This window comes from Protomyctophum parallelum (genome assembly GCF_964188405.1).
Source record: "Protomyctophum parallelum genome assembly, chromosome: 5".
In the NCBI taxonomy this organism is placed as follows: Eukaryota; Metazoa; Chordata; class Actinopteri; order Myctophiformes; family Myctophidae; genus Protomyctophum; species Protomyctophum parallelum.
The window spans coordinates 7,968,502-7,991,763 of NC_139702.1; the positions used below are offsets into that span (position 1 = coordinate 7,968,502).

At 44.9% G+C, this 23,262-nt stretch overlaps 2 protein-coding genes across 2 annotated transcripts in view; one reads left to right on the forward strand and one right to left on the reverse strand.

The window, feature by feature from the left end:
* ncf4 (neutrophil cytosolic factor 4) overlaps window positions 1-13,203 on the reverse strand; it is a 62,368-nt gene extending 49,165 nt beyond the window's left edge. Inside the window, exons 1-3 of the mRNA XM_083764234.1 lie at window positions 13,069-13,203; window positions 12,532-12,616; window positions 12,001-12,160 (exon numbers count right to left, since the gene is read on the reverse strand). Coding sequence (XP_083620360.1) covers window positions 12,001-12,160; window positions 12,532-12,616; window positions 13,069-13,100 — 277 coding nt within the window. The 5' untranslated portion in view covers window positions 13,101-13,203. The remainder of the gene's footprint in view (window positions 1-12,000; window positions 12,161-12,531; window positions 12,617-13,068) is intronic.
* The window catches only part of pvalb7 (parvalbumin 7), a 64,442-nt gene that overhangs the window by 29,147 nt on the left and 12,033 nt on the right, over window positions 1-23,262 (forward strand). The gene's annotated exons all lie outside the window — the stretch shown is intronic.

The following is a 23,262-nucleotide window of genomic DNA, read 5'->3' on the forward strand; positions in this document are numbered from 1 at the left end:
CTGACTGAGAATCAACCTGGGGACCACTACCCTGACTGAGAATCAACCTGGGGACCACTACCCTGACTGAGAATCAACCTGGGGACCACTACCCTGAGTGAGAATCAACCTGGGGACCACTACCCTGACTGAGAATCAACCTGGGGACCATTGTTGTGTTGGGAGGGGGGATATGGTCGTGGTGTGGGGGGAAAAATTAACCTTCCATATTAAAATCATGTTGCTGTTCATTGTAACTTACAGTATGTATGAGCGAGCAGACGCACATTTCCTTGTAATGGTGACTCAACCATGCAGGCAAACCGGTAGTTTCCCTTGAGATTCTACCTCCCTTTTTTGTGGAAGTTCTTGACGTCCGACTTCCCAATAACTGATCGATCGAGCGTCATCGTATGTCACCACGTCATTTACTGCATTGTTTCTCAACTTGTGGTCAATACAATAAATTTAAATACAAATCTTCACTTTCCTACATTACTAAATGCATGGTCAGGGACCACATGCAACACCTTCACGGACCACCAGCGGTCCACGGACCACCTGTTGAAAACTCCTGCTATAGGCGATCATAGTCCATCAACTAAGCGGTGGTTTAGGAGGGCCTCGCCTCCCTCTGGGTGAGCCTGGGTGGTTTAGGAGGGTGAATGGTTTAGGAGGGTGAATGGTTTAGGAGGGTGAATGGTTTAGGAGGGCCTCGCCTCCCTCTGGGTGAGCCAGGGTGAATGGTTTAGGAGGGTGAATGGTTTAGGAGGGCCTCGCCTCCCTCTGGGTGAGCCAGGGTGAATGGTTTAGGAGGGTGAATGGTTTAGGAGGGCCTCGCCTCCCTCTGGGTGAGCCAGGGTGAATGGTTTAGGAGGGTGAATGGTTTAGGAGGGTGAATGGTTTAGGAGGGTGAATGGTTTAGGAGGGTGAATGGTTTAGGAGGGTGAATGGTTTAGGAGGGCCTCTCCTCCCTCTGGGTGAGCCAGGGTGAATGGTTTAGGAGGGTGAATGGTTTAGGAGGGCCTCGCCTCCCTCTGGGTGAGCCAGGGTGAATGGTTTAGGAGGGTGAATGGTTTAGGAGGGCCTCGCCTCCCTCTGGGTGAGCCAGGGTGAATGGTTTAGGAGGGTGAATGGTTTAGGAGGGCCTAGCCTCCCTCTGGGTGAGCCAGGGTGAATGGTTTAGGAGGGTGAATGGTTTAGGAGGGTGAATGGTTTAGGAGGGTGAATGGTTTAGGAGGGCCTCGCCTCCCTCTGGGTGAGCCTGGGTGGTTTAGGAGGGTGAATGGTTTAGGAGGGTGAATGGTTTAGGAGGGTGAATGGTTTAGGAGGGCCTCGCCTCCCTCTGGGTGAGCCAGGGTGAATGGTTTAGGAGGGTGAATGGTTTAGGAGGGCCTCGCCTCCCTCTGGGTGAGCCAGGGTGAATGGTTTAGGAGGGTGAATGGTTTAGGAGGGCCTCGCCTCCCTCTGGGTGAGCCAGGGTGGTTTAGGAGGGTGAATGGTTTAGGAGGGCCTCGCCTCCCTCTGGGTGAGCCAGGGTGAATGTGGTGACGGTGGTTAGTAAGAACAGAGGGAAGTGCTGCTGGGGTGAGCGGTGAGTTGCTTACACAGCTCAGTGATGTCATGCTATAGTTTCCCCACCACCGCGGTGGTCACCTTATCACCTAAAGCTGGAGTAAGCGTGGGCCTTTAGAAAGGTGTGGGACAGACCTAGGAGACCTCTCCTCCCTCTGGGTGAGCCAGGGTGGTTTAGGAGGGCCTCGCCTCCCTCTGGGTGAGCCTGGGTGGTTTAGGAGGGCCTAGCCTCCCTCTGGGTGAGCCAGGGTGAATGGTGTAGGAGGCTGAATGGTTTAGGAGGGCCTAGCCTCCCTCTGGGTGAGCCAGGGTGAATGGTTTAGGAGGGTGAATGGTTTAGGAGGGCCTCGCCTCCCTCTGGGTGAGCCAGGGTGAATGTGGTGACGGTGGTTAGTAAGAACAGAGGGAAGTGCTGCTGGGGTGAGCGGTGAGTTGCTTACACAGCTCAGTGATGTCATGCTATAGTTTCCCCACCACCGCGGTGGTCACCTTATCACCTAAAGCTGGAGTAAGCGTGGGCCTTTAGAAAGGGGTGGGACAGACCTAGGAGACCTGGTGATAAAAGCCACTTGAGGCCACAGATGAGGACAGGGGGGACAGTGACAGACACAGACGAGGACAGGGGGACAGACACAGACACAGATGAGGACAGGGGGACAGAGACAGACACAGATGAGGACAGGGGGACAGACACAGATGAGGACAGGGGGACAGAGACAGACACAGATGAGGACAGGGGGACAGACACAGATGAGGACAGGGGGACAGACACAGATGAGGACAGGGGGACAGAGACAGACACAGATGAGGACAGGGGGGCAGAGACAGACACAGATGAGGACAGGGGGACAGAGACAGACACAGATGAGGACAGGGGGACAGAGACAGACACAGATGATGACAGGGGGGCAGAGACAGACACAGATGAGGACAGGGGGACAGACACAGATGAGGACAGGGGGACAGACACAGATGAGGACAGGGGGACAGACACAGACACAGATGAGGACAGGGGGGCAGAGACAGACACAGATGAGGACAGGGGGGCAGAGACAGACACAGATGAGGACAGGGGGGCAGAGACAGACACAGATGAGGACAGGGGGGCAGAGACAGACACAGATGAGGACAGGGGGGCAGAGACAGACACAGATGAGGACAGGGGGACAGAGACAGATGAGGACAGGGGGACAGACACAGATGAGGACAGGGGGACAGACACAGATGAGGACAGGGGGACAGACACAGATGAGGACAGGGGGACAGACACAGATGAGGACAGGGGGACAGACACAGATGAGGACAGGGGGACAGACACAGATGAGGACAGAGACAGACACAGATGAGGACAGGGGGACAGACACAGATGAGGACAGGGGGACAGACACAGATGAGGACAGGGGGACAGACACAGACACAGATGAGGACAGGGGGACAGAGACAGACACAGATGAGGACAGGGGGGCAGAGACAGACACAGATGAGGACAGGGGGGCAGAGACAGACACAGATGAGGACAGGGGGGCAGAGACAGACACAGATGAGGACAGGGGGACAGACACAGATGAGGACAGGGGGGACAGTGACAGACACAGATGAGGACAGGGGGGACAGTGACAGACACAGATGAGGACAGGGGGGACAGTGACAGACACAGATGAGGACAGGGGGACAGAGACAGACACAGATGAGGACAGGGGGACAGACACAGATGAGGACAGGGGGACAGACACAGACACAGATGAGGACAGGGGGGACAGAGACAGACACAGATGAGGACAGGGGGGCAGAGACAGACACAGATGAGGACAGGGGGACAGAGACAGACACAGATGAGGACAGGGGGACAGACACAGATGAGGACAGGGGGGGCAGAGACAGACACAGATGAGGACAGGGGGGACAGAGACAGACACAGATGAGGACAGGGGGGACAGAGACAGACACAGATGAGGACAGGGGGGACAGAGACAGACACAGATGAGGACAGGGGGACAGACACAGATGAGGACAGGGGGACAGAGACAGACACAGATGAGGACAGGGGGACAGAGACAGACACAGATGAGGACAGGGGGACAGACACAGATGAGGACAGGGGGGACAGAGACAGACACAGATGAGGACAGGGGGGCAGAGACAGACACAGATGAGGACAGGGGGGCAGAGACAGACACAGATGAGGACAGGGGGACAGACACAGATGAGGACAGGGGGACAGACACAGACACAGATGAGGACATGGGGGCAGAGACAGACACAGATGAGGACAGGGGGGCAGAGACAGACACAGATGAGGACAGGGGGGACAGAGACAGACACAGATGAGGACAGGGGGGCAGAGACAGACACAGATGAGGACAGGGGGGACAGAGACAGACACAGATGAGGACAGGGGGGACAGAGACAGACACAGATGAGGACAGGGGGACAGTGACAGACACAGATGAGGACAGGGGGACAGAGACAGACACAGATGAGGACAGGGGGACAGTGACAGACACAGATGAGGACAGGGGGACAGAGACAGACACAGATGAGGACAGGGGGACAGACACAGATGAGGACAGGGGGACAGAGACAGACACAGATGAGGACAGGGGGACAGTGACACAAACACAGCAGAGCAGCCACGGATTGAATACTTAAAGGGACACTTCACCCTTTTTGCAAAAAAAAAATATGTTAATGACGTTTAGAAGCTTTAGATCACTTTCCTGGGGGTATTTATGTGTGTAATATGTGGTTTTAGATATTTTAGATTGTAGCAGTGAGCCTGTTGTCTCTGATGTCATGGACACTGGTCTCACTACCTTCCTGGACTACAATTCCCATAATTCTTTGGTGCACTGCTCCTCCTTGTGGATAGGGGGAGAGCTGTCTTACTGAGACAACATGTAGTCCAGGAAGTAAGTGAGCCCAGTGTCCATGACATCAGAGGTCACTGCTACAATCTAAAATATCTAAAACCACATATTACACACATAAAGACCTCCAGGAAAGTGTTCTAAAGCTTCTAAACGTCATTAACATACATTTTTTGGCAAAAAGGGTGAAGTGTCCCTTTAACCATTTAAATCCTATATACTTTGTTGCCGATGTATGATCATGTAGATCGAAAATACTATATAGTTTCCTGCATTTTCCTATTTTTTTGCGGAATGATTGTTCACCTACTATGACTTGCACAAAATAGGGACGCTAGGGATCATGTGGTTACTGTACGGTACACTATATAGGACAGTACAGTATGTCTCACACCGTCCATCTCCTTGCCCTGTAGGCAGTGGGTCGTGTTATTCTTGTAAAATGTCAGGACGTCTTGCATGCATTAATTTTCCTGTACAAAGTGTTTAGAGAGTCATCTAGAGTTTGGCAATTGGGGACACACAGCCACTACTACTGTACTAGGACCTTGAACATTTTCTTTGGTGCTTCTTTTAACCCATTCTGACCTGAGATCAGATTCATACGAGGTTTCCGCCGGACACACACTGGTCTGATGAACCCATTCTGACCTGAGATCAGATTAAAAAAATGTCAGTCGTTCTTCGATTTTTTTCAAAAATAGCAGACCTACAAGCTCGTATCGCGCCACTCGGTGGCGCGATACGAGCTTGTAGATCTGCTATTTTTAAATAGCTAAAGCATAACATGATGCTGACACCAAAATGGGTGCCCGTTCAGAATGGGTTAATTTAGTTCATTGCATGATCAGAGTTAGCGTGTGTGTGTGTGTGTGTGTGTGTGTGTGTGTGTGTGTGTGTGTGTGTGTGTGTCTCTCTCTCTCTCTCTCTCTCTCGATTCGCTTTCAGCCTCTGCTCTCTATGTACTCCTGTCTGTGTCTACACTTTCCTTCAGATCATCACTTATTCCCACCGTTGTGATATTGTGATCTGTATACAACATTGCCTCTGCCACTGAAGCATTTATTCTGACAACTTGTGATCATTTTCGCTGTCTTGTGTCCAAAACGGTTTCCCCTTCAGGAAACGAAAAGACATCTTAGAGCTGTAATATTCTTACCGTCTCTGTAACTATATAGTCCGTTCCTGTCCATTAAATGTCATTCAGTGAGTGGGTTATATTTATTCCCACCAAATGAATTAGATTTTACATCCTGTAGTGTGTCATCATGTGGTACAAGAGTAAGAATAGGGAGCAATCCAGTATTTCTCAGAATTACAGAATAATGTCGTGTTTCCTCCTCCGCGTCATCAGTGCCCATACCCGAAGGCGGGGTTGGCGAAAGGGCCTTTCTGTGTGGAGTTTGCATGTTCTCCCCGTGTCCCCTAGGGTAGGTACCCTCACAAAAAACATGCAGTAATCCTGGTCACTAAACTGCCTCCCCCTGGCCAGCCGGGGCGCCTGATGGAGGGGAAAGGAACTGGTTGGAATAACGTGTTCCTTCCACGCACTACGTCCAACCAGGGAAACTCCCCCCCCTGTCAGGTGTAAAGGAGCAACTTGGACACTCAGGCATGAAGGAAGCATGAGTTCAAGTCCGTTGCTTATATATATATATATATATGGGGACTAGGTTGGTGGAGGGTGTGTAGAGCCCAGGATCACATTAGATGATTGACACAGGGGTGAAAAATGAGTTACAAAATCGTGGGATAAAAAATATATAAAAAATAAAATAAAAAAGGAAAATGGCAAAGATGGCTTTACTATATTTCATATTTAGAGCATGATTCCATACGATTCTAAAACCATCACCACAAATGTGTTTAACCTCACCATGTGAGGGTTTTTGTGTGCTTAGTTCACTATAGTGATCAATCTGTGTGCTTAAGCATCAGCCTAGATAAATGTAACGTGCAGTATCTGCCTTACATTGATGACCGGGTCCCACCCCACCCTTACAGGGCTTGGGAGGTACACTTATCTCTGCCCACTGAGCTGCTTAATGCAAATTGGTACACATGCAGTCTCTCTAGAGCCATTCAACGAAACCGGTCTTTCAGACTTCTCAGACTCCATCCTGATTGGTTAAGATTGGCTTCCAAAGTTCACAGGAGTGCTCAGTTTCAAACAAAATGCTGCAAATCATGAACACATCGCGTGATTTCCGTGAAATTGTGCACCCACATTCCCACTAGGCCGAGGACGAAATGCCACATGAACAATTTCAACTCAGCCTCAAGGTGGCGCTATAACTGGCCGAAAAGTGTTTTTACCTCTAACTGCACGGATCTGTGGATAATTTACTTTTGTTGCCCTTTTATCCAACCACCAGATGAAGGCAAGCTGCAATGTCCTACATTCCTATCCTGGTGGGCACTTTTTCTAGTTCCATCATAAATCCCCGTGATACATCCCCGGTTGTGACCTCACTTACTCTCTGTGACAACTTCCTTCATTTCTTTCTAGATAAAATTACTACACTCAGATCTGCCCACTCACCTGCCCCGGGGCCGGCCCTATCCCCTACCCTCACTTATTTCAAGCCTGTCTCCCTAACTGCACTCACTGATATTGTCAACGCTCTGCGACCAACTAATAGCCCCTCAGGCAGCATCCCGTCATCTTTGTTGAAAGATGTCTTCAGTTCTGTTGGTCCCAGCATTACCTTAATAATAAACTCCTGCTTGAAATTGGGTACAGTCCCGGCTAATTTTAAACACGCCACTATCAAACCTCTTCTTAAAAAGAACAATTTAGACCCCTCCATCCTCGCTAATTTCCGACCTATATTTCCCAGCTCCCATTTTTATCCAAAGTAAGTTTTAGAAAACATTGAGACGGTCAAACAATGAGATCTGACAGATTATGGATGATCATGAATAATGTTTTTAAATGAAACTGGAGCATGACGAGCCTTTTGAACTTGTATTGCTCTGGTGTTACTTCATCACTCAGTGACACAAACTTGTCTCATGGGGAGGGGGGGGGGGGGGGGGGGGGGCAAGGCATAAAACAAGTCTGTCTCATCAAACCACGTGACTCCCATTGGAAATGAATTGGAGCTGTCTTACCGCTCCGTGTTTCATCAGACTTTGTTTGATAAGACGGCTGTCTCAACAGTGTGACTGCAGCCTTTGAGGCCTTTAAGTCTTTACTTAACCCATTCTGACCTGAGATCAGATTCATACGAGGTTTCCACTGGACACACACTGGTCTGATTAACCAATTCTGACCTGAGATCAGATTCTAGAAATGTCAGTCGCTCTTCGATTTTTCAAAAATAGCAGACCTACAAGCTCGTATCGCGCCACTCGGTGGCGCGATATGAGCTTGTAGATCTGCTATTTTTCAATAGCTAAAGCATAACACGATGCTGACACCAAAATGGGTGCCCGTTCAGAATGGGTTAAAGGAGAATTCCATACTAAAAGGCTTTCTTACCTTTCTTTGTAGTTGTTACGTCCCCACCAAAGAGGTCCAGGTGTTATTTTGTGCAAAAGCTCCTTATTGGCTATTTTCCCTACCATAAGCCCTAAATGAATTGCATTGAATTGAATGGGAATTGAATGGGGCTATGGGGTGTTGTGCTAATTAGCTTATTTCCATCGCTCAAAATTATAATTTCTTTGTATATATCCTCTCTTCATAATGTAAATAATACCCCAAGCGGCACACTTTACTACTTCTTTCGATGGAAATAAGCGAACTAGCATAACACCCCATAGCCCCATTCAATTCCCATTCAATGCAATGCAATTCATTGAGGGCTTATGGTAGGGAAAATAGCCAATAAGGAGTTTTTGCACAAAAAAACACCTGGACCTCTTTGGTGGGGACGTAACAACTACAAAGAAAGGTAAGAAAGATAAGAAAGCATTCTATCATGGAATTCTCCTTTAAAACCCATCTCTTCTCCCTGGCTTTCAAATGTTTGACCTAATTAACCTGTGTACTATTTGTGATGCTTGGATTTTGTTTTACTATGCTACTTGTGTTATTGTATGTTTGCCTCATGATCGTGTATACAGCACTTTGGTTGACCTTCTGGTCTTTGCAAATTGAAAACCAAAGGGGGACCGGTCCTTTGCAGTGGTGGCTCCCACACTGTGGAACGCCCTACCCCTATCAATTAAAACTGCAGAGTCTGTTGAAGGTTTCAAGTCCAAGTTAAAAACTCATTTATTTAGGTTACATTTTATCTTGTAAACGTTTACTTTTAGTTTGACTATTACTGTTGTCAATTTATGTTTCTGCTCTTACTCTGTGTTGTTTGCTCCTTTGTGCCTTTGTGCCTGTTTTAACTTGATTGTTTTTATTGTTGTTTTTAATGTACAGCACTTTGTAACTTTGTTTTGAAAAGTGCTCTATAAATAAAATGTACTTACTTACTTACTTACTAGGCCAACCGGTCGACCAATGGTGTAACTTAATCACTCAGTGCTCAGTCAGCATAGAGCAGAGACTCCACTGTTTTACGTGGCCCAGCCGGTCTGTCTGTCTGTCTGTCTGTCTGTCTGTCTGTCTGTCTGTCTGTCTGTCTGCCTGCCTGCCTTATGCCTGCCTGCCTGCCTGCCTCATGCCTGCCTGCCTCTTTCTCTCTCAAACGGAGCATTGTTGGCATGAATGCTTTCACACATTGTTTTTAAAGGTGTAGTGAAACGGAAATGGTGAACAACATGAAAATGGTGTTTCAACAAGAAACACCGGTCTGAAGTTTCTGAACCAATCAGAGCGTCGCATCCCTTCAGGCGATGGGACGGTAGCTAGGGACGATAGCTATGCTATGCGCAACAGCGTGGTGTTGTTTGTTTATAAATCATATGGTCTGCCAGCACAACCAGTTTACTGTTATGTGGCTTATTTCTACCCTATAATGTTTTCAGATACATATTCTAGCGTGATGATTAAGTTGAAAGCGAGTAATGCACTGTCTGGATGTTATCTCGAATGGAAATAAAAACGGAGTATTCTGTAATCAGTAGCACCTGTGATGGACGGATGCGCAAATATGGGGAATTAAACGGGTGAGCTTCATTGTTATTGGCTTTTATCGATGTGTATCTCTACACGTCATCACGCAGCACGTTTTCGTTTTAATAAATAAATAATGCAATCGTTTTTATGGACCTTTGATATAAAAACACACAGAAATGAGAATTTTCAAAAAAAATTGGCATCCATTGTTAGGTATGCCCATATAATGACCACGGATATGGTCTAAAAGTGTGAAAAACTTCTTTTTAATTTCACTACACCTTTAAACGAGTGTCAGCGACAAAACAAATACGGAAAGAATATTGCCAAACAAAATGCAATGCACAATATATGCATTCAAAGGCATATTTGACAGTAGTGGCAACCACGCATGCGCACATGTGTGTGTGTGCGCATGCATGCTTGCGTGTGTGTATTTTATTGTAAGCTGTTAAATGCTTTTGCTTTCAATTGCTATTGGTCCTTGAGTATCAAGGACCAGCTCTACAATTTATGTAGTAGAAATTAAAGCAGATGCAATATTTGTTTTTGTTTGGGCCCAAACGTATGCCAATGCCTTATATCGGGTTTAGAACCTTCCACTATCCGTAAACGTTATCTTATCTCTTATATTTGCGGGTGGATCTGTGTTTGTGGGCAATTGCTATCTTACCCACACAAGTTTAGCACAGCAGAAAGCGCCTCCTCAGACCAGCAGCAATGCGAATTTTGTTTGATAGAACGCGTGCAATTTACGTGAAATCTTTCACAGACTTTCCTACTAGGCTGAGGAATATATCCCATTCAGATTGGCCTGTTATAGTGCCACAAACAGGTGGATTTTTGCAAAACACATTTTTGGAACAAAATGCCTCAAATCATCCAATTGTCATCCAAGGCATAAGAAGAAATGCCACCCTTTTCCCATTGGCATATTATAGCGCCAACAGGAGGCCACAACCTGACCTGCCCTGGTGGAGACCTGTGCCCCGAAGGGCACTTTATCTAGTTAAATTATGTATCCCAGTTGCCATTAAATAACACCCGTATTCGTGTCTTCTTTGCTGGCGTAACGGCCGCAAAGAAGATGGTTGCTTCGCACTGGAAACCGCCTCATACATTGTCATTTCGCCAATGGGCTTTGACCTTTCTAGACATCATTTATCTAGAAATGTCTACAGCAAGATTGCATGGTGCAAAAGAGGAAAACATTGAGATTTGGTCTGGTATTGCAGATTTGGTTAAGGGCATGGTTTAATCATTATTATTATTATTATCATTATTTATTTATTTTTTGTCTCCATTGCACAGTAGTAGGAGTAATGACATTTTGTGGCATCTTTGGTCTCGGGGGGAGGGGTGGGTGGGATTGTTTGTTTTTGTGTTCCTTGCTTTTGCTGTTATGTGTTGTTTTATATGCATTTTGTTTTCTTTAAGTCATTCATGTTGTTAACGTGTATTATTGTGATTTTTGTCTTAAAATAAAAAACATTTGATAACAAAATTAAAAACTAAAAAGGGAGCCAAAATATATCTACATCGATAAAACTGTATTTCTTATATAGATAGAAACTTGAACCATACTTAATAATACTAGGTGTTTATATGCATAAAGTAGGTAGGTAGCAAATAGTTACACCTAATAATTATACATTTCAAACGTTCCTTCACAGAGATACTGAGATTTGACAGTTTACAGCGGTCGAAAGTACTTGCGCGCTCTGCTTGCGCACTAGTTGGCCATTTATGGCCTACTAGTGTGCAACAAGCAAGAATCCACTCGACAGAGTGCAGTTCTAGTTATTAATGTTTCCAGTGAATGTTTTATGATTTAAAAAACAAAACCTAAACCCAGAGATCATCTGTCCTGTTATGTTACCTACATTAGAAGCCCTTAACCCATTCTGAACGGGCACCCATTTTGGTGTTGGCATCATGTTGTGCTTTAGCTATTGAAAAATAGCAGATCTACAAGCTCATATCGCGCCACCGAGTGGCGCGATACGAGCTTGTAGGTCTGCTATTTTTGAAAAAAAATCGAAGAACGACTGAAATTTTTAGAATCTGATCTCAGGTCAGAATGGGTTCATCAGACCAGTGTGTCCCCGGCGGAAACCTCGTATGAATCTGATCTCAGGTCAGAATGGGTTAATATTGAAAGACCAAAACGAGAACTGAGATGTAAAGCAAAACATTCCCAATGTATAATTAGTAATTACAGAAGAGAAACACAACAGGGAAGTAAAATCACTGGCCCTAAACAACACACGCATGACTGCTTTACTTTTTAGGTAAAAGTAACAATACTGCAATGTAGAAATACTCTATTACAAGTAAAAGTCTGGAAATCTAAATTTACTTGAGTAAAAGTACTAAAGTATTGGTATAAAATGTAGGCCGGCTTAAAGTACAAAAGTAGAAAGTATAGGCCACTCATTGTTTTGGAAATCAGAATTTGCCATTTAAAGTTTTCAAAAGTTTTCAAAATCTCACACACACACACACACACACACACACACACACACACACACACACACACACACACACACACAAACAACATACCTGGCAGAGTTGGTAAGATACAGCAGTTAGCACGAGGTTTGTCAGGGTCTTCAGGGGAATACTTTGACTCCAGATCATGATGGAGATTTGAGAACTCTTTGTACCGCCTGTAGATCAGATATTTGCTGCCCCCTTTAGTCTTCACCTCGATTGCAAACCTCTGGGTGGGGGGGGGGGGTCAAGGAAGGTGAATGGGAAATTGATCAGAGAATAAGGAAATAAAACAGATAGATGGAATAGAATAGATTGATATAGTGATCAGTCACAAACTATATAAAAATCACACCTGTGTGAACCCCCCCCCTCCTCTCTCTCTCTCATTAGCAGGCAACAGTGCAGCACTGTGTCTCTCTCTCTCTCTCTCTGTTTCTGACAAACAGCGCCCCTACTGGTACTCAGATAATACTGGTGCTCTTTAACGTACACATAGATAGGTGAACACAGACACACTGACTGCTGTTCCTCAAAAAGTTTCCCACATACACACACACACATTAAAATAGTCTGAGCATCATGATTTCACGAACTTACATAATAGTCGATGAAGCCTTTCGTCTCCAAGGTGTCAGCAATGGTGGCGCTGACAGCGACATCATCAGGGAGCTGGTCAAAGTCACTGAAATTAATTTACAGATAGGCTACACGTTTAAATTATAAAGTAGGCCTTTAGTTGCATCCAATGCCTCAATCCAATTAAAAGTTTTGCAGACTGTCCCAGGCTCCCTGCAGCGATCGACACCGTTACGAGATAGCATTATATGACGGCCGCTTATATGATTCGCCACAATTAATATGCGTAGAATGTGCACCTTTTAACGACACCTCAAAACTTAAAGCGCGTGTTTGAAGCTTCAAGGTACAGTAGATAAGTAAGCCTGGGACCGAGGCTAAGGTACAGTATAGGCTACACACATCTCAACATAACTTCAGACACTATAATTTCACTGCACATTCATGCGCATTAGAATGACGATCCTATGTTTGTTTTTAGGTGAGAAAAAGTATTTCTCCAAGGAGTGGAGGTGACTGATGGAGATTACATTTGTCTCAAATTTCAAAGACACTCACCTCCCAAGCCGTAACTGTCGGTGCAGCGACATATTTAGGCTAATTGAAGCTGTAGTAGAGTAGAAATTAAGCTCTTGCGACTTGCGGAGTTGCGGGGGACGAGCGCTTGGTTCACTTCACTTTGTTCACACACAGTCACACACCCATGCACACACACACACACACACACACACACACGCACGGTCAGCAGTGCGTCTGAACTGAAGCGTTTGCACCGCACTTCGCACGACATACAGGAAGCGATACATTAAAAAAAACATCCTCTATTCATTTTGGTTGGGGTTGACTGGGTGTCGACTGTGTGTACAACAAAAGGGTCTGTATTGTAAGTAAATGATTAGCCATGCATGCGTGCATGCTGGTTGATGATGAGCTAAACCTTTTCTGGCTTTAACTAAAGCCTACACAAACACAAACAATACACAAACTAGTCTATATACAAGTAATGATAAACTGCCTTCCCTCTCAGCTGTTTTGAGTTGGGACTCACTCATGTGACCAAATGGGGCCACCTGGGCCAGTGCCCATGCAGTGGCCCTTGAGGAGCTCATGGGGGTCCTGACTCCATGGGTCACATGCCCATATCAGTATATAGATTAGCACTCAAGTCCCCTTCTATCTGACTAATAGCATGTCTGACTAACAGAGCTGACAAGTCATGTTTTAATGCAATACAGGAGGGTATATAGACCAGTGGTTCCCAAACTGTGGCGCGTGCAGCCGTGCACCCCTTGTGGTGCGCGAGCGCCTTCTAGGGGGTGCGGGACATGAAAAGGCTAATGGTGGTGCTATGGTTTTATTTTAAATATATTAACATATTATGCCAATATGGCAACTATATGCAGAATATAGCCTATGTTGCAGAGGCCTATATAATCCCATATTCAGGTTCATATGTGCATATCCTGTACCCCTTCCCCCATTACAGGAGTAGGGGTTCTTCTGCTCCTGGTGAATACAGCTGATGGATGAGAGGATGCTGAGTAGATGCAGTACTAGGTATAACTTTAGGATTTTGGCCCAACTTCCCTTCTCAAGTTGTAGTGATTAAATGTTATGGCACTAGATGTCAGCAAAGACGCAAAGTGATGATGTGATGTGGTGTTGGAGTGTGATTAGCATGTGTGTGTGTGTGTGTGTGTGTGTGTGTGTGTGTGTGTGTGTGTGTGTGTGTGCGCACGCGCGCGTAACATTACATAAACATAAATACGGTACTATAGCAGCAATAGGGAAGGGGGGAAGGTTAGTCTTTAGGTTTATACAATGTGCATTTTGTATTCATTGTGTCGGGTCCGCCTGCAGTCCCTCCTCTCACCACTAGGGCCCAGGGCTTCAACGTTGGAGAGCCTCACTGGGGGCTTTGATTGATTGATTGATTGATTGATTGAAATCTTTATTAACAGTTTGTAGAATTTACAGTACATTTTAAGCACAAACTCAATACAAAGACTGTCAACTGTGAGTGGACGACCCAATTAAGCATTACACTTGTTTACAACAGGGTCCACATTGTTCAATTCATCAAAACATTTAAAGACATACAAACATTTAGAGACATACAAATAGACATTTCTCTGTAGGTAAAGAACAGAACAGGAATTCATCATATGGGAAGCAAAAAAGGGAAAAGATACTATATACAGTGAGGGAAAATGGGGTGGGGGGGTGGGGGGGATTCAGATTTTACAGAGGCCAGTTTCGAATTGCAGCCATCCGTAGGTGCCCTTTGAGAGCGGTTTTGAAGGAGTCAAGGGATTCACATGTCTTAATGACTGTTGGTAGGGCGTTCCACATTTTGGTGGCATAGGAAAAGGCTTGAGGCTTGAGTGAGAGGCAGCCCTCAAACGCTATAGCCAGTCCATCACAAACTAACAGTCCGTTTCCGGGGTGTTGCTAATGCTTATTTATGTCTTTCGTAATTATTTTTCCTCTCCTCAAGCATCTGCTGTCGTACATATATCCATCAAGGTTGGGAGGGAGGGGGCACCATGGTCAGGCACACACGGATCCCAGGAATAGCTACCTGTATATCCATATATATATACTGTACCACACAGTGACTAACCCCCAGTCAGTATGCTCTGGGTGTGAAGATTCTATTGTGTTTTGCGTTTCTTGTCCTTTCATGTCCTATAGTTGTAGCCCAGTGCTCTTTAATGAGAACACATATGGATTACATCTCTATTTTCATACAGCCCAAAGAGACACTTTGAATAGTTTCTCACTCACATAATCATAGTTAATCATCCGTGGCCATGAATTGCAACTATGTATTTCAACACGACCATGCAGGGCATCCTGTGGCCCAGCCTTCTCCAAGCCAGCTACTTCACACTTACATTCAAGGGTGTATTTATCTTCAAGGTTATGCCAGTTGCTATAGGCTCGTGTGTGTGTGTGTGTGTGTGTGTGTGTGTGTGTGTGTGTGTGTGTGTGTGTGTGTGTGTGTGTGTGTGTGTGTGTGTGTGTGTGTGTGTGTGTGTGTGTGTGTGTGTGTGTGTGTGTGTGCATGCGTGTGCGCGCACGCCTTCTATATAGTTTAATGACATTGCATCCTTGGAATACAACTCTAAACTAGAGCGACACTGCCAAAAACAGCTGAAGGAATCCCATAGGCAATTGAGTTGACAGACAGGTACAGGTACACACACACACACACACACACACTCACTGAGAAGATGCGAGACTGACTGACTGACAGAAGGTTTGACAGACACATGCAGCATTTTGACAGCAGGTCACCTTGCAGACTTGCAGACAGCAGGTCACCTTGCACCTTGCAGACTCGTAGTAAGAATAATTTGGAGGAGGTCTTTCTTGTGGTTGATGACACTGTGCTGGTGCATCATGTGAACATTTTACACAATAAAATCGGCTAATTTAACCACTTGAACCCCAGAATGCCTATTCTGGTAGGAACATTCGCCAGAAATAACAGATCTACAAGCTCTTTTAAGTGAAGAGATTTGGTGTCGACGGAAAAAGTGGTCCAACAGATGTAAAATGCTGCATTCACATGGAATCAGGCAAGCAGTAGACGGCAAACGGAAAAACCTGCTGGACGGCACGGAACGGTAAAAAGACTAAATATTTTAACATTGATGCCGTCTGCCGTTATACCGTCGCCGGTTCTGGCTGCCGCGCCGTCCTTTTTCCGTTTACCGTCCTGCTCCCGTCCACTAAAATTAAGTCTGGTTTGCCGTCTATACTGCTTTCCTGATTCCATGTGAATGCAGCATAAGAATAGAGGGTTTAAGTGTTTAATTCAAACAGACAAATGGACCGGCAAAGGGTCCATGTGGTTCCATTTGTACTCACAAATGGATCCTTATGGGTCCATTTTGTTCCTTTCGTTCTGTCTCAGAGTTAGCATTGAGCACATACACACATTGTAAGAACAGTGCAGTATTGTAGCTCACACTGCCGACCCCTCCTGGGTCGATTTGTACACTCTCCGAGTTAACCCATTCTGACCTGAGATCAGATTCATACGAGGTTTCCACTGGACACACACTGGTCTGATGAACCCATTCTGACCTGAGATCAGATTCTAAAAATGTCAGTCGTTCTTCGATTATTCAAAGATAGCAGACCTACAAGCTCGTATCGCGCCACTCGGTGGCGCGATATGAGCTTGTAGATCTGCTATTTTTCAATAGCTAAAGCATAACATGATGCCAACACCAAAATGGGTGCCCGTTCAGAAAAATGTGTTAAATGAACACTCAGGATTTTACTGTGTGGATTTCCCTGTGTGGATTGCATGAGCCAGTCTGCTAATCTAGGTGTAACTGGTTGAGGGATATCCTAGTGATACCGATACAAACATACACACACTCACTCACTCAGTTCAGCTGTGGCAAATATCCACCTGTCAAGAGTTAAAACTGCACCTGTTACAGAACAGCAACTGTATCATTAAAAACTAAACTTGAAAGGCCTTCCCTCTATCTACCTTTCGATCTAGCTGTCAGTCAGTCAGTAAACCTTAAGCATCTCATTTATCAAACTACTAACAGATGCTGCTGCATTTTATACCACTGTTGGTCCACAGAGTTCTAGTGGTCCATGGGAAAATGTTAGGGGTGTAACGATACATCTTAACAGCGATACGATACGTATCATGGTTGACGATACGATACATGGACGATATTGGTTCATTATGGCCATACGATACGATTCAATGATTTGAAATCGATACAGTAACTATTTAAAATTAAATTAAGTAATTAAACCCCTTTTTTTCATTTTTCTTCTAAAAATGGCACGGTGGCACAGTTGGTAGTGCTGTCGCCTCACAGCTAGAAGGTCCTGGGTTCGATTCCCGCTCGGGACACTGTGGGTGCTGGCGGAGTGTTTCCTCCTCCGTGTCATCAGTGCCCATACCCGGAGGCGGGGTTGGCGAAAGGGCCTTTCTGTGTGGAGTTTGCATGTTCTCCCTGTGTCCCCTAGGATAGGTACCCTCACAAAAAACATGCAGTAATCCTGGTCTCTAAACTGCCTCCCCCTGGCCAGCCGGGACACCTGATGGAGGGGAAAGGAACTGGTTGGAATAACGTGTTCCTTCCACGCGCTACGTCCAACCAGGGAAACTCCCCCCTGTCAGGTGTAAAGGAGCAACTTGGACACTCAGGCATGAAGGAAGCATGAGTTCAAGTCCGTTGCTCTCCCCTTGTCCCCCATATATGGGGACTAGGTTGGTGGAGGGTGTGTAGAGCCCAGGATCACATTAGATGATTGACACAGGGGTGAAAAATGGTTTACAAAATCGTGGGATAAAAAATATATTAGAAAAAAAGGCTAAATACCACACACAAAAATGTAGTATTGATACAATCGATTAATTGCATAGCAAAACGATTCGATACCGATTATTTCAATTGCAAAACGATACGATACAATGCTGTTTTCATTTCGATATATGTTATATATATATATACTGTATATATAATTTATATATTAAACTGTCAAATCTGTCTTTGTATTTCTCAGTTTTTCTCCCTTGCTGTCAATATTCATACGGATGGCTGTTTTTGTGTTTCCAAGAAGTCTTCTTCTCCCTCTCTACTGTCTGTCACCCTTCTGATCTCCCTCCCTCTGGCATCCTTTTAAATAGCTGACCATAGGAGATTGCTGACCAGAGGTAATTCAATAGTAAGGTGAAAGTCATGAGAGTCTGGACAGAGGGTCACATCGGCTGGAGGGAGGGAGAGAGAGATTTCTTTATTTTGTGTGAAATTACAGTAGGTGTATAGGCCAGTGAGTTTATGTGTGCATCTTGCATGTCTGAAAGAGAGAATATAAGAAATTGAAGAGGCAGCTGTTAATATAGAAAGCTGGACAATGTGGAACCAAATAGAAGCAAAATATTTTTATTGCACATGGCTTCACAAGGCTGTTGAGTCAACAATAAAATTAAATAAAATCTAATTGAGAACACAAATGTTCTCTCCAATTTGACAATATTTCCTGACAGTTACGCCATATCTGTGGACAATGTTTTCCCCAATACGGCCTAGGTCAGGCACGGACGGACGGACGGACGGACAGACGGACGCGCGCACACACACACACACACACACACACACACACACACACTTTATGTAAGTTCTACATAAATTGTTGATTTGACCACGAGTGGAATCAGAAGAGGAGAAAGTGTAGAAGCCTATAGGAGGTGATGGGTGACTGAAGGAAAGGAAGGAAAGTGAGGGGGTGAGGATGTCTGAGGCAACAGTAGGTAAATCCAAAAGCCATCTAGAAGCTGTCAAGGTCCTTCTGACAGGCTTGAGATTGTGTGTGTCGAGATATGGGAGAAGGAAGGGGAGATACAGACCGATAAAAAAAAAGAATTGGGGGGAGGAGAGAGAGGACAGTCAGATAAACAGATAGAGAGATTAGTAAAAATCATTGACGGAGTCGGAGATAGATGGATGGATATGCAGTCAAAAGCTGAACACGTCGTATAGGAAGGAATAGGGAATTTGGAAGGTACCGTAATGCAAATGTATTCTGGGCTTCAGGGGGACCAGAGATAAGTCAGTGTGTGCATGCCTGTTGTTTGCATCATATATCAGATGTCTGTGTGAATTCCTGCATGCTGTGTGAGTGTGTGAGTATGCTGGTGTGTCAATGTGTCACTCACCATACCTCCGATAAGGAAGCAATTATATATCTTCTTGTTACTCCTGGCAAGATGTTACAGTGAAGTCCAGACATGTCCATCTATATATATAATGCTATATTGAACCTCAGGGAGGAAATGTGAGTGTTGGTGAGGCGGGCCATGTCACCAGGTCAACCGCAACAGAACAATACCCCGGGAACAGAGGGATTCCGTAGCTTGGTGACGGACAGGGGATCAAACTGAGCACCATCTGCTTCCAGGATCGTTATACAATATACAGTAGCAATGGGGCTCAAAGTGGGGTCTGGGGACCCACATGGGGCCTTGAGTGAGGAGGTCACACAGAGTCCCCAGCAAAATGAGGAACAGTTTAAACACATATAAGCCCTATTTGATTTTCTGTGTATTTTCAAAACAATTAGAACAATCTTGACAGATCTTGACAAATCTTCTTGGCATAATGTTTTCAAATGAGGGTCAAATATATAATTATTCAACAGTTTACGGGGGTCCTTGACATGAAAATGTTTGAGAACCACTTGGCGTATAGGCCGCTGTTTTGAACAACAGCGTTCAAAACTGTCTTTGCATCGCAATTTTTTAATAAACAGAGTAGGTAGTTTAGTGATAACTTGAACAACTGGTAATAAATCATCATTGATTCTGGGAACCCAACATCCCAGAAACAATGATCCATGCAGTGCAGTATGTTGTTTACATGCAAGGAGTGCTATTTGCATGCGGTCTCCTAAATAACTGCCATAGCGCATTTCTTTGTTCTCATAATATGGCTCCATTTCCCGCGACCAGCCGACCACCTGCCCATTCTGTTACGCCAGTGGCTCTGCAGGAGCTAGGCTATAGACCAGTGGTTCCAAAAGTGGGGTCCGGGGACCCCCAGGGGTCCTTGAGGCAGTAACAAGAAGACTCGCCCCGTTTCTGTTTTCCTCACAGAATTTTCCCCAGTGAGGGGTGGGAGAGGCTGGACAGCAGACGGCTGGACTTTGAATTTCTCTAACTATAAACTTTCATGACAGCAGACAGCCTAAGTACAAATATAATTTATGAAAAGCTACTACAGTGAAGTCTGTTCACAGAAGTTGTTGTAGGATATGTGGGGATTATCTGACGAGGTACCATTTGAGGGGGCAAAACCTTACATATACTAAATAATACTAAATTGTTTATAGGTTCAATATAAGTCAAATAATATAGCCTTTCCACAGGAGTATCTTTTTATATTTTTCCAAAAAGAATACAAACAGCCAATAGCATATTACAAAGTTATCCCCCTCACTGGGGAAAATTCCGGGAGGAAAAACGGGCAAGCACCGGGGCGAGTAGTCCAGTATTCCTTGAGGCAGTTCCAGGGGGTCCCCAGCTAAATGATAGTTTGTAACCAAATGGACCCTTATGGGTCTGTAACTCTGAGAGTGTACAAATGGAACCAAATGGACCCGTGGGACCCATTAGAGTCCATGTGTACACTCTCAGAGTTAAATTCAAATTGATTTTACAATATAAATTGAGGGTTTTAGAGATAGAAATGCCATTAAATGGGGGTCTGTAGACTAATATGCATGTACAACTGGGGGTCCTTGAAATTAAACGGGTTGAGAATCACTGCTAGAGCCGTAAAAAATCTTCTCTTATGGGGGTCCCTGGCATAATGTTTTCAAATGTGGTCTGCTAGGGTCCCGATCACGTTTTTTTCCGATCATTTGATTTTGAGACATATACCGATACCGATCTTTCCCAATCCGATCTTTATATTTTTATAACACTTATGCCATATCACAATAGCAAATATCCTAATGTATGTCACTCTAGTCTAGTCTGTTGTGTTGCCTTTCTATTATTGAAAGGCAAAATGTGACTATATTTTTTATTAGAATGACTGTCATTGTGTTTATTCTTTTTCTTTCTATGAAAGCATGGAATCATAGCCAAAATAATGATGTATTGGTATTGGTTAATTAGAGTGAATACAGTTCTACAGCTTACCCCATTCTGACCGGGCACCCATTTTGGTGTCGGCATCATGTTATGCTTTAGCTATTTAAAAATAGCAGATCTACAAGCTCGTATCGCGCCACTCGGTGGCGCGATATGAGCTTGTAGGTCTGCTATTTTTGAAAAATCGAAGAGCGACTGACATTTTTAGAATCTGATCTCAGGTCAGAATGGGTTCATCAGACCAGTGTGTGTCCGGCGGAAACCTTGTATGAATCTGATCTCAGGTCAGAATGGGTTATAGAACTGAAGTCAAGTTCTCTCTCATTCAGAGAGAGTACTACAGACACCTACCGTATGCCTATCATGCATAGCGGGGGTTGCCTGTGATCTAGCTGTCAGTCAGGAGTGTGACTAGTCTTTGTTTGATGATCTCTGACTGGGACCCGATCCGATAGGGTCCGCGGTAGGCTAGGTCTGCGGGCTAATACGTGTCAATTTGGGGGTCCTTGACATGAAAAGGTTTGGGAACCTCTGCTATAGACCTCTGGTCTGTGTGTGTATCTGTGTCTGGAGATAATCTTGCAAACTGCTGGACTGACCCACACCAAATTGCTTGTGCACACTGCCAGTATATACAGGTAGGCTAACGTAGTACTGTGCGTCTACTTTTTCCGGGGCCGGAAAAAGTATGGTGATATGGGAGACCTTAAGAGGCGGCTGTTCATAGCTACTGTGGAGTCAGTACTGCTGTATGGGGCCGAGACATGGACCCAAGTTACAATACAACAGGAAAAAGCCCTGGATGGAGTCTACACAAGAATGCTACGAATGGCACTAGGTGTGACATGGACTGACCACATCAGAAATGTGGACCTCTATGCGGACATACCACGGGTCAAGGACAAAGTCAGAGAGAGAAGGATGAGGCTAGCTGGGCACTGCGTCAGGCATGCACCCGGAACTTGAAGCAAGTAAATTGACCCTATGGGAGCCAACCCAGGGCAAAGCCAGGAGGGGAAAGAAGCGTACCAACTATGTAGACGTGCTGCGGTGCGACAGCTTGGCTGACAACAGTGAGGAGCTCAAGAACCTGATGTTGGAGAGGGCAGCGATTCAGGAATCCCGAGTTGGTGTTGGCTAGACCTCACTCTCGCAGCAACTAACTTTCTGGGGCCGGAGAAACTATTCACATTTTTCCGTTAGTATCCGGAATTTACTTTCGTAAAAGTACAAAAGTATTGGTATCAAAATGTGCTTAAAGTTCCAAAAGTAGAAAGTATACTCATGATGCAGAATGTCCCATTTCACAAGTTTTCAAATGTATGAAAATCTTTTTGTTGGCATGCTGTAGGTATACGGACACTACCGTACTTAAAAACCACTGTTGTACACTAACTGACCCCGGAAAACAAGCAGGTCCACTGTACAGTTCCCTACATGTACTCTATTGACTGAAATTAGTAATAATAATAATAATAATAATAATAATAATGCAATCATGTCATTGAAATATTCTGTACAGAAACCAGGAAACAATACAATGACCATAAAAGGACAGATGAAATTAGGGGGAAATGAAAGTGAGCTACTGTACTATACAGTATGTGGAGAGATGTAGATAAACCACTTTAAACCCTATATTCTTATAGTTGACTGGATTCCCAAGTAATTTGCCTGAGGAACGCCTCTTCAATACATTTGTGTGGGAGTGTGTGGATTTTCTATGTCCATTTCCTTGTTATCCAGCACCTGGCTTAAAGCAGGTATAAAGTATTGTGAGCTTGTAGATCTGCTATTTTCACCGAATTTTAGCCCGTGGATAGGGACACTGTGGTTCAAGTGGTTAAGATTATTAACCCATTCTGAACGGGAACCCATTTTGGTGTTAGCACTATGTTATGCTTTAGCTATTGAAAAATAGCAGATCTACAAGCTCATATCGCGCCACCGAGTGGCGCGATACGAGCTTGTAGGTCTGCTATTTTTGAAAAATCGAAGAACCACTGACACAGAAACATAGCTTTTTCAGAAAACTGTCATTTTCAAACAGACATTTTTAGAATCTGATCTCAGGTCAGAATTGTGTGTGATTTGTTAATGCCACAGAGACA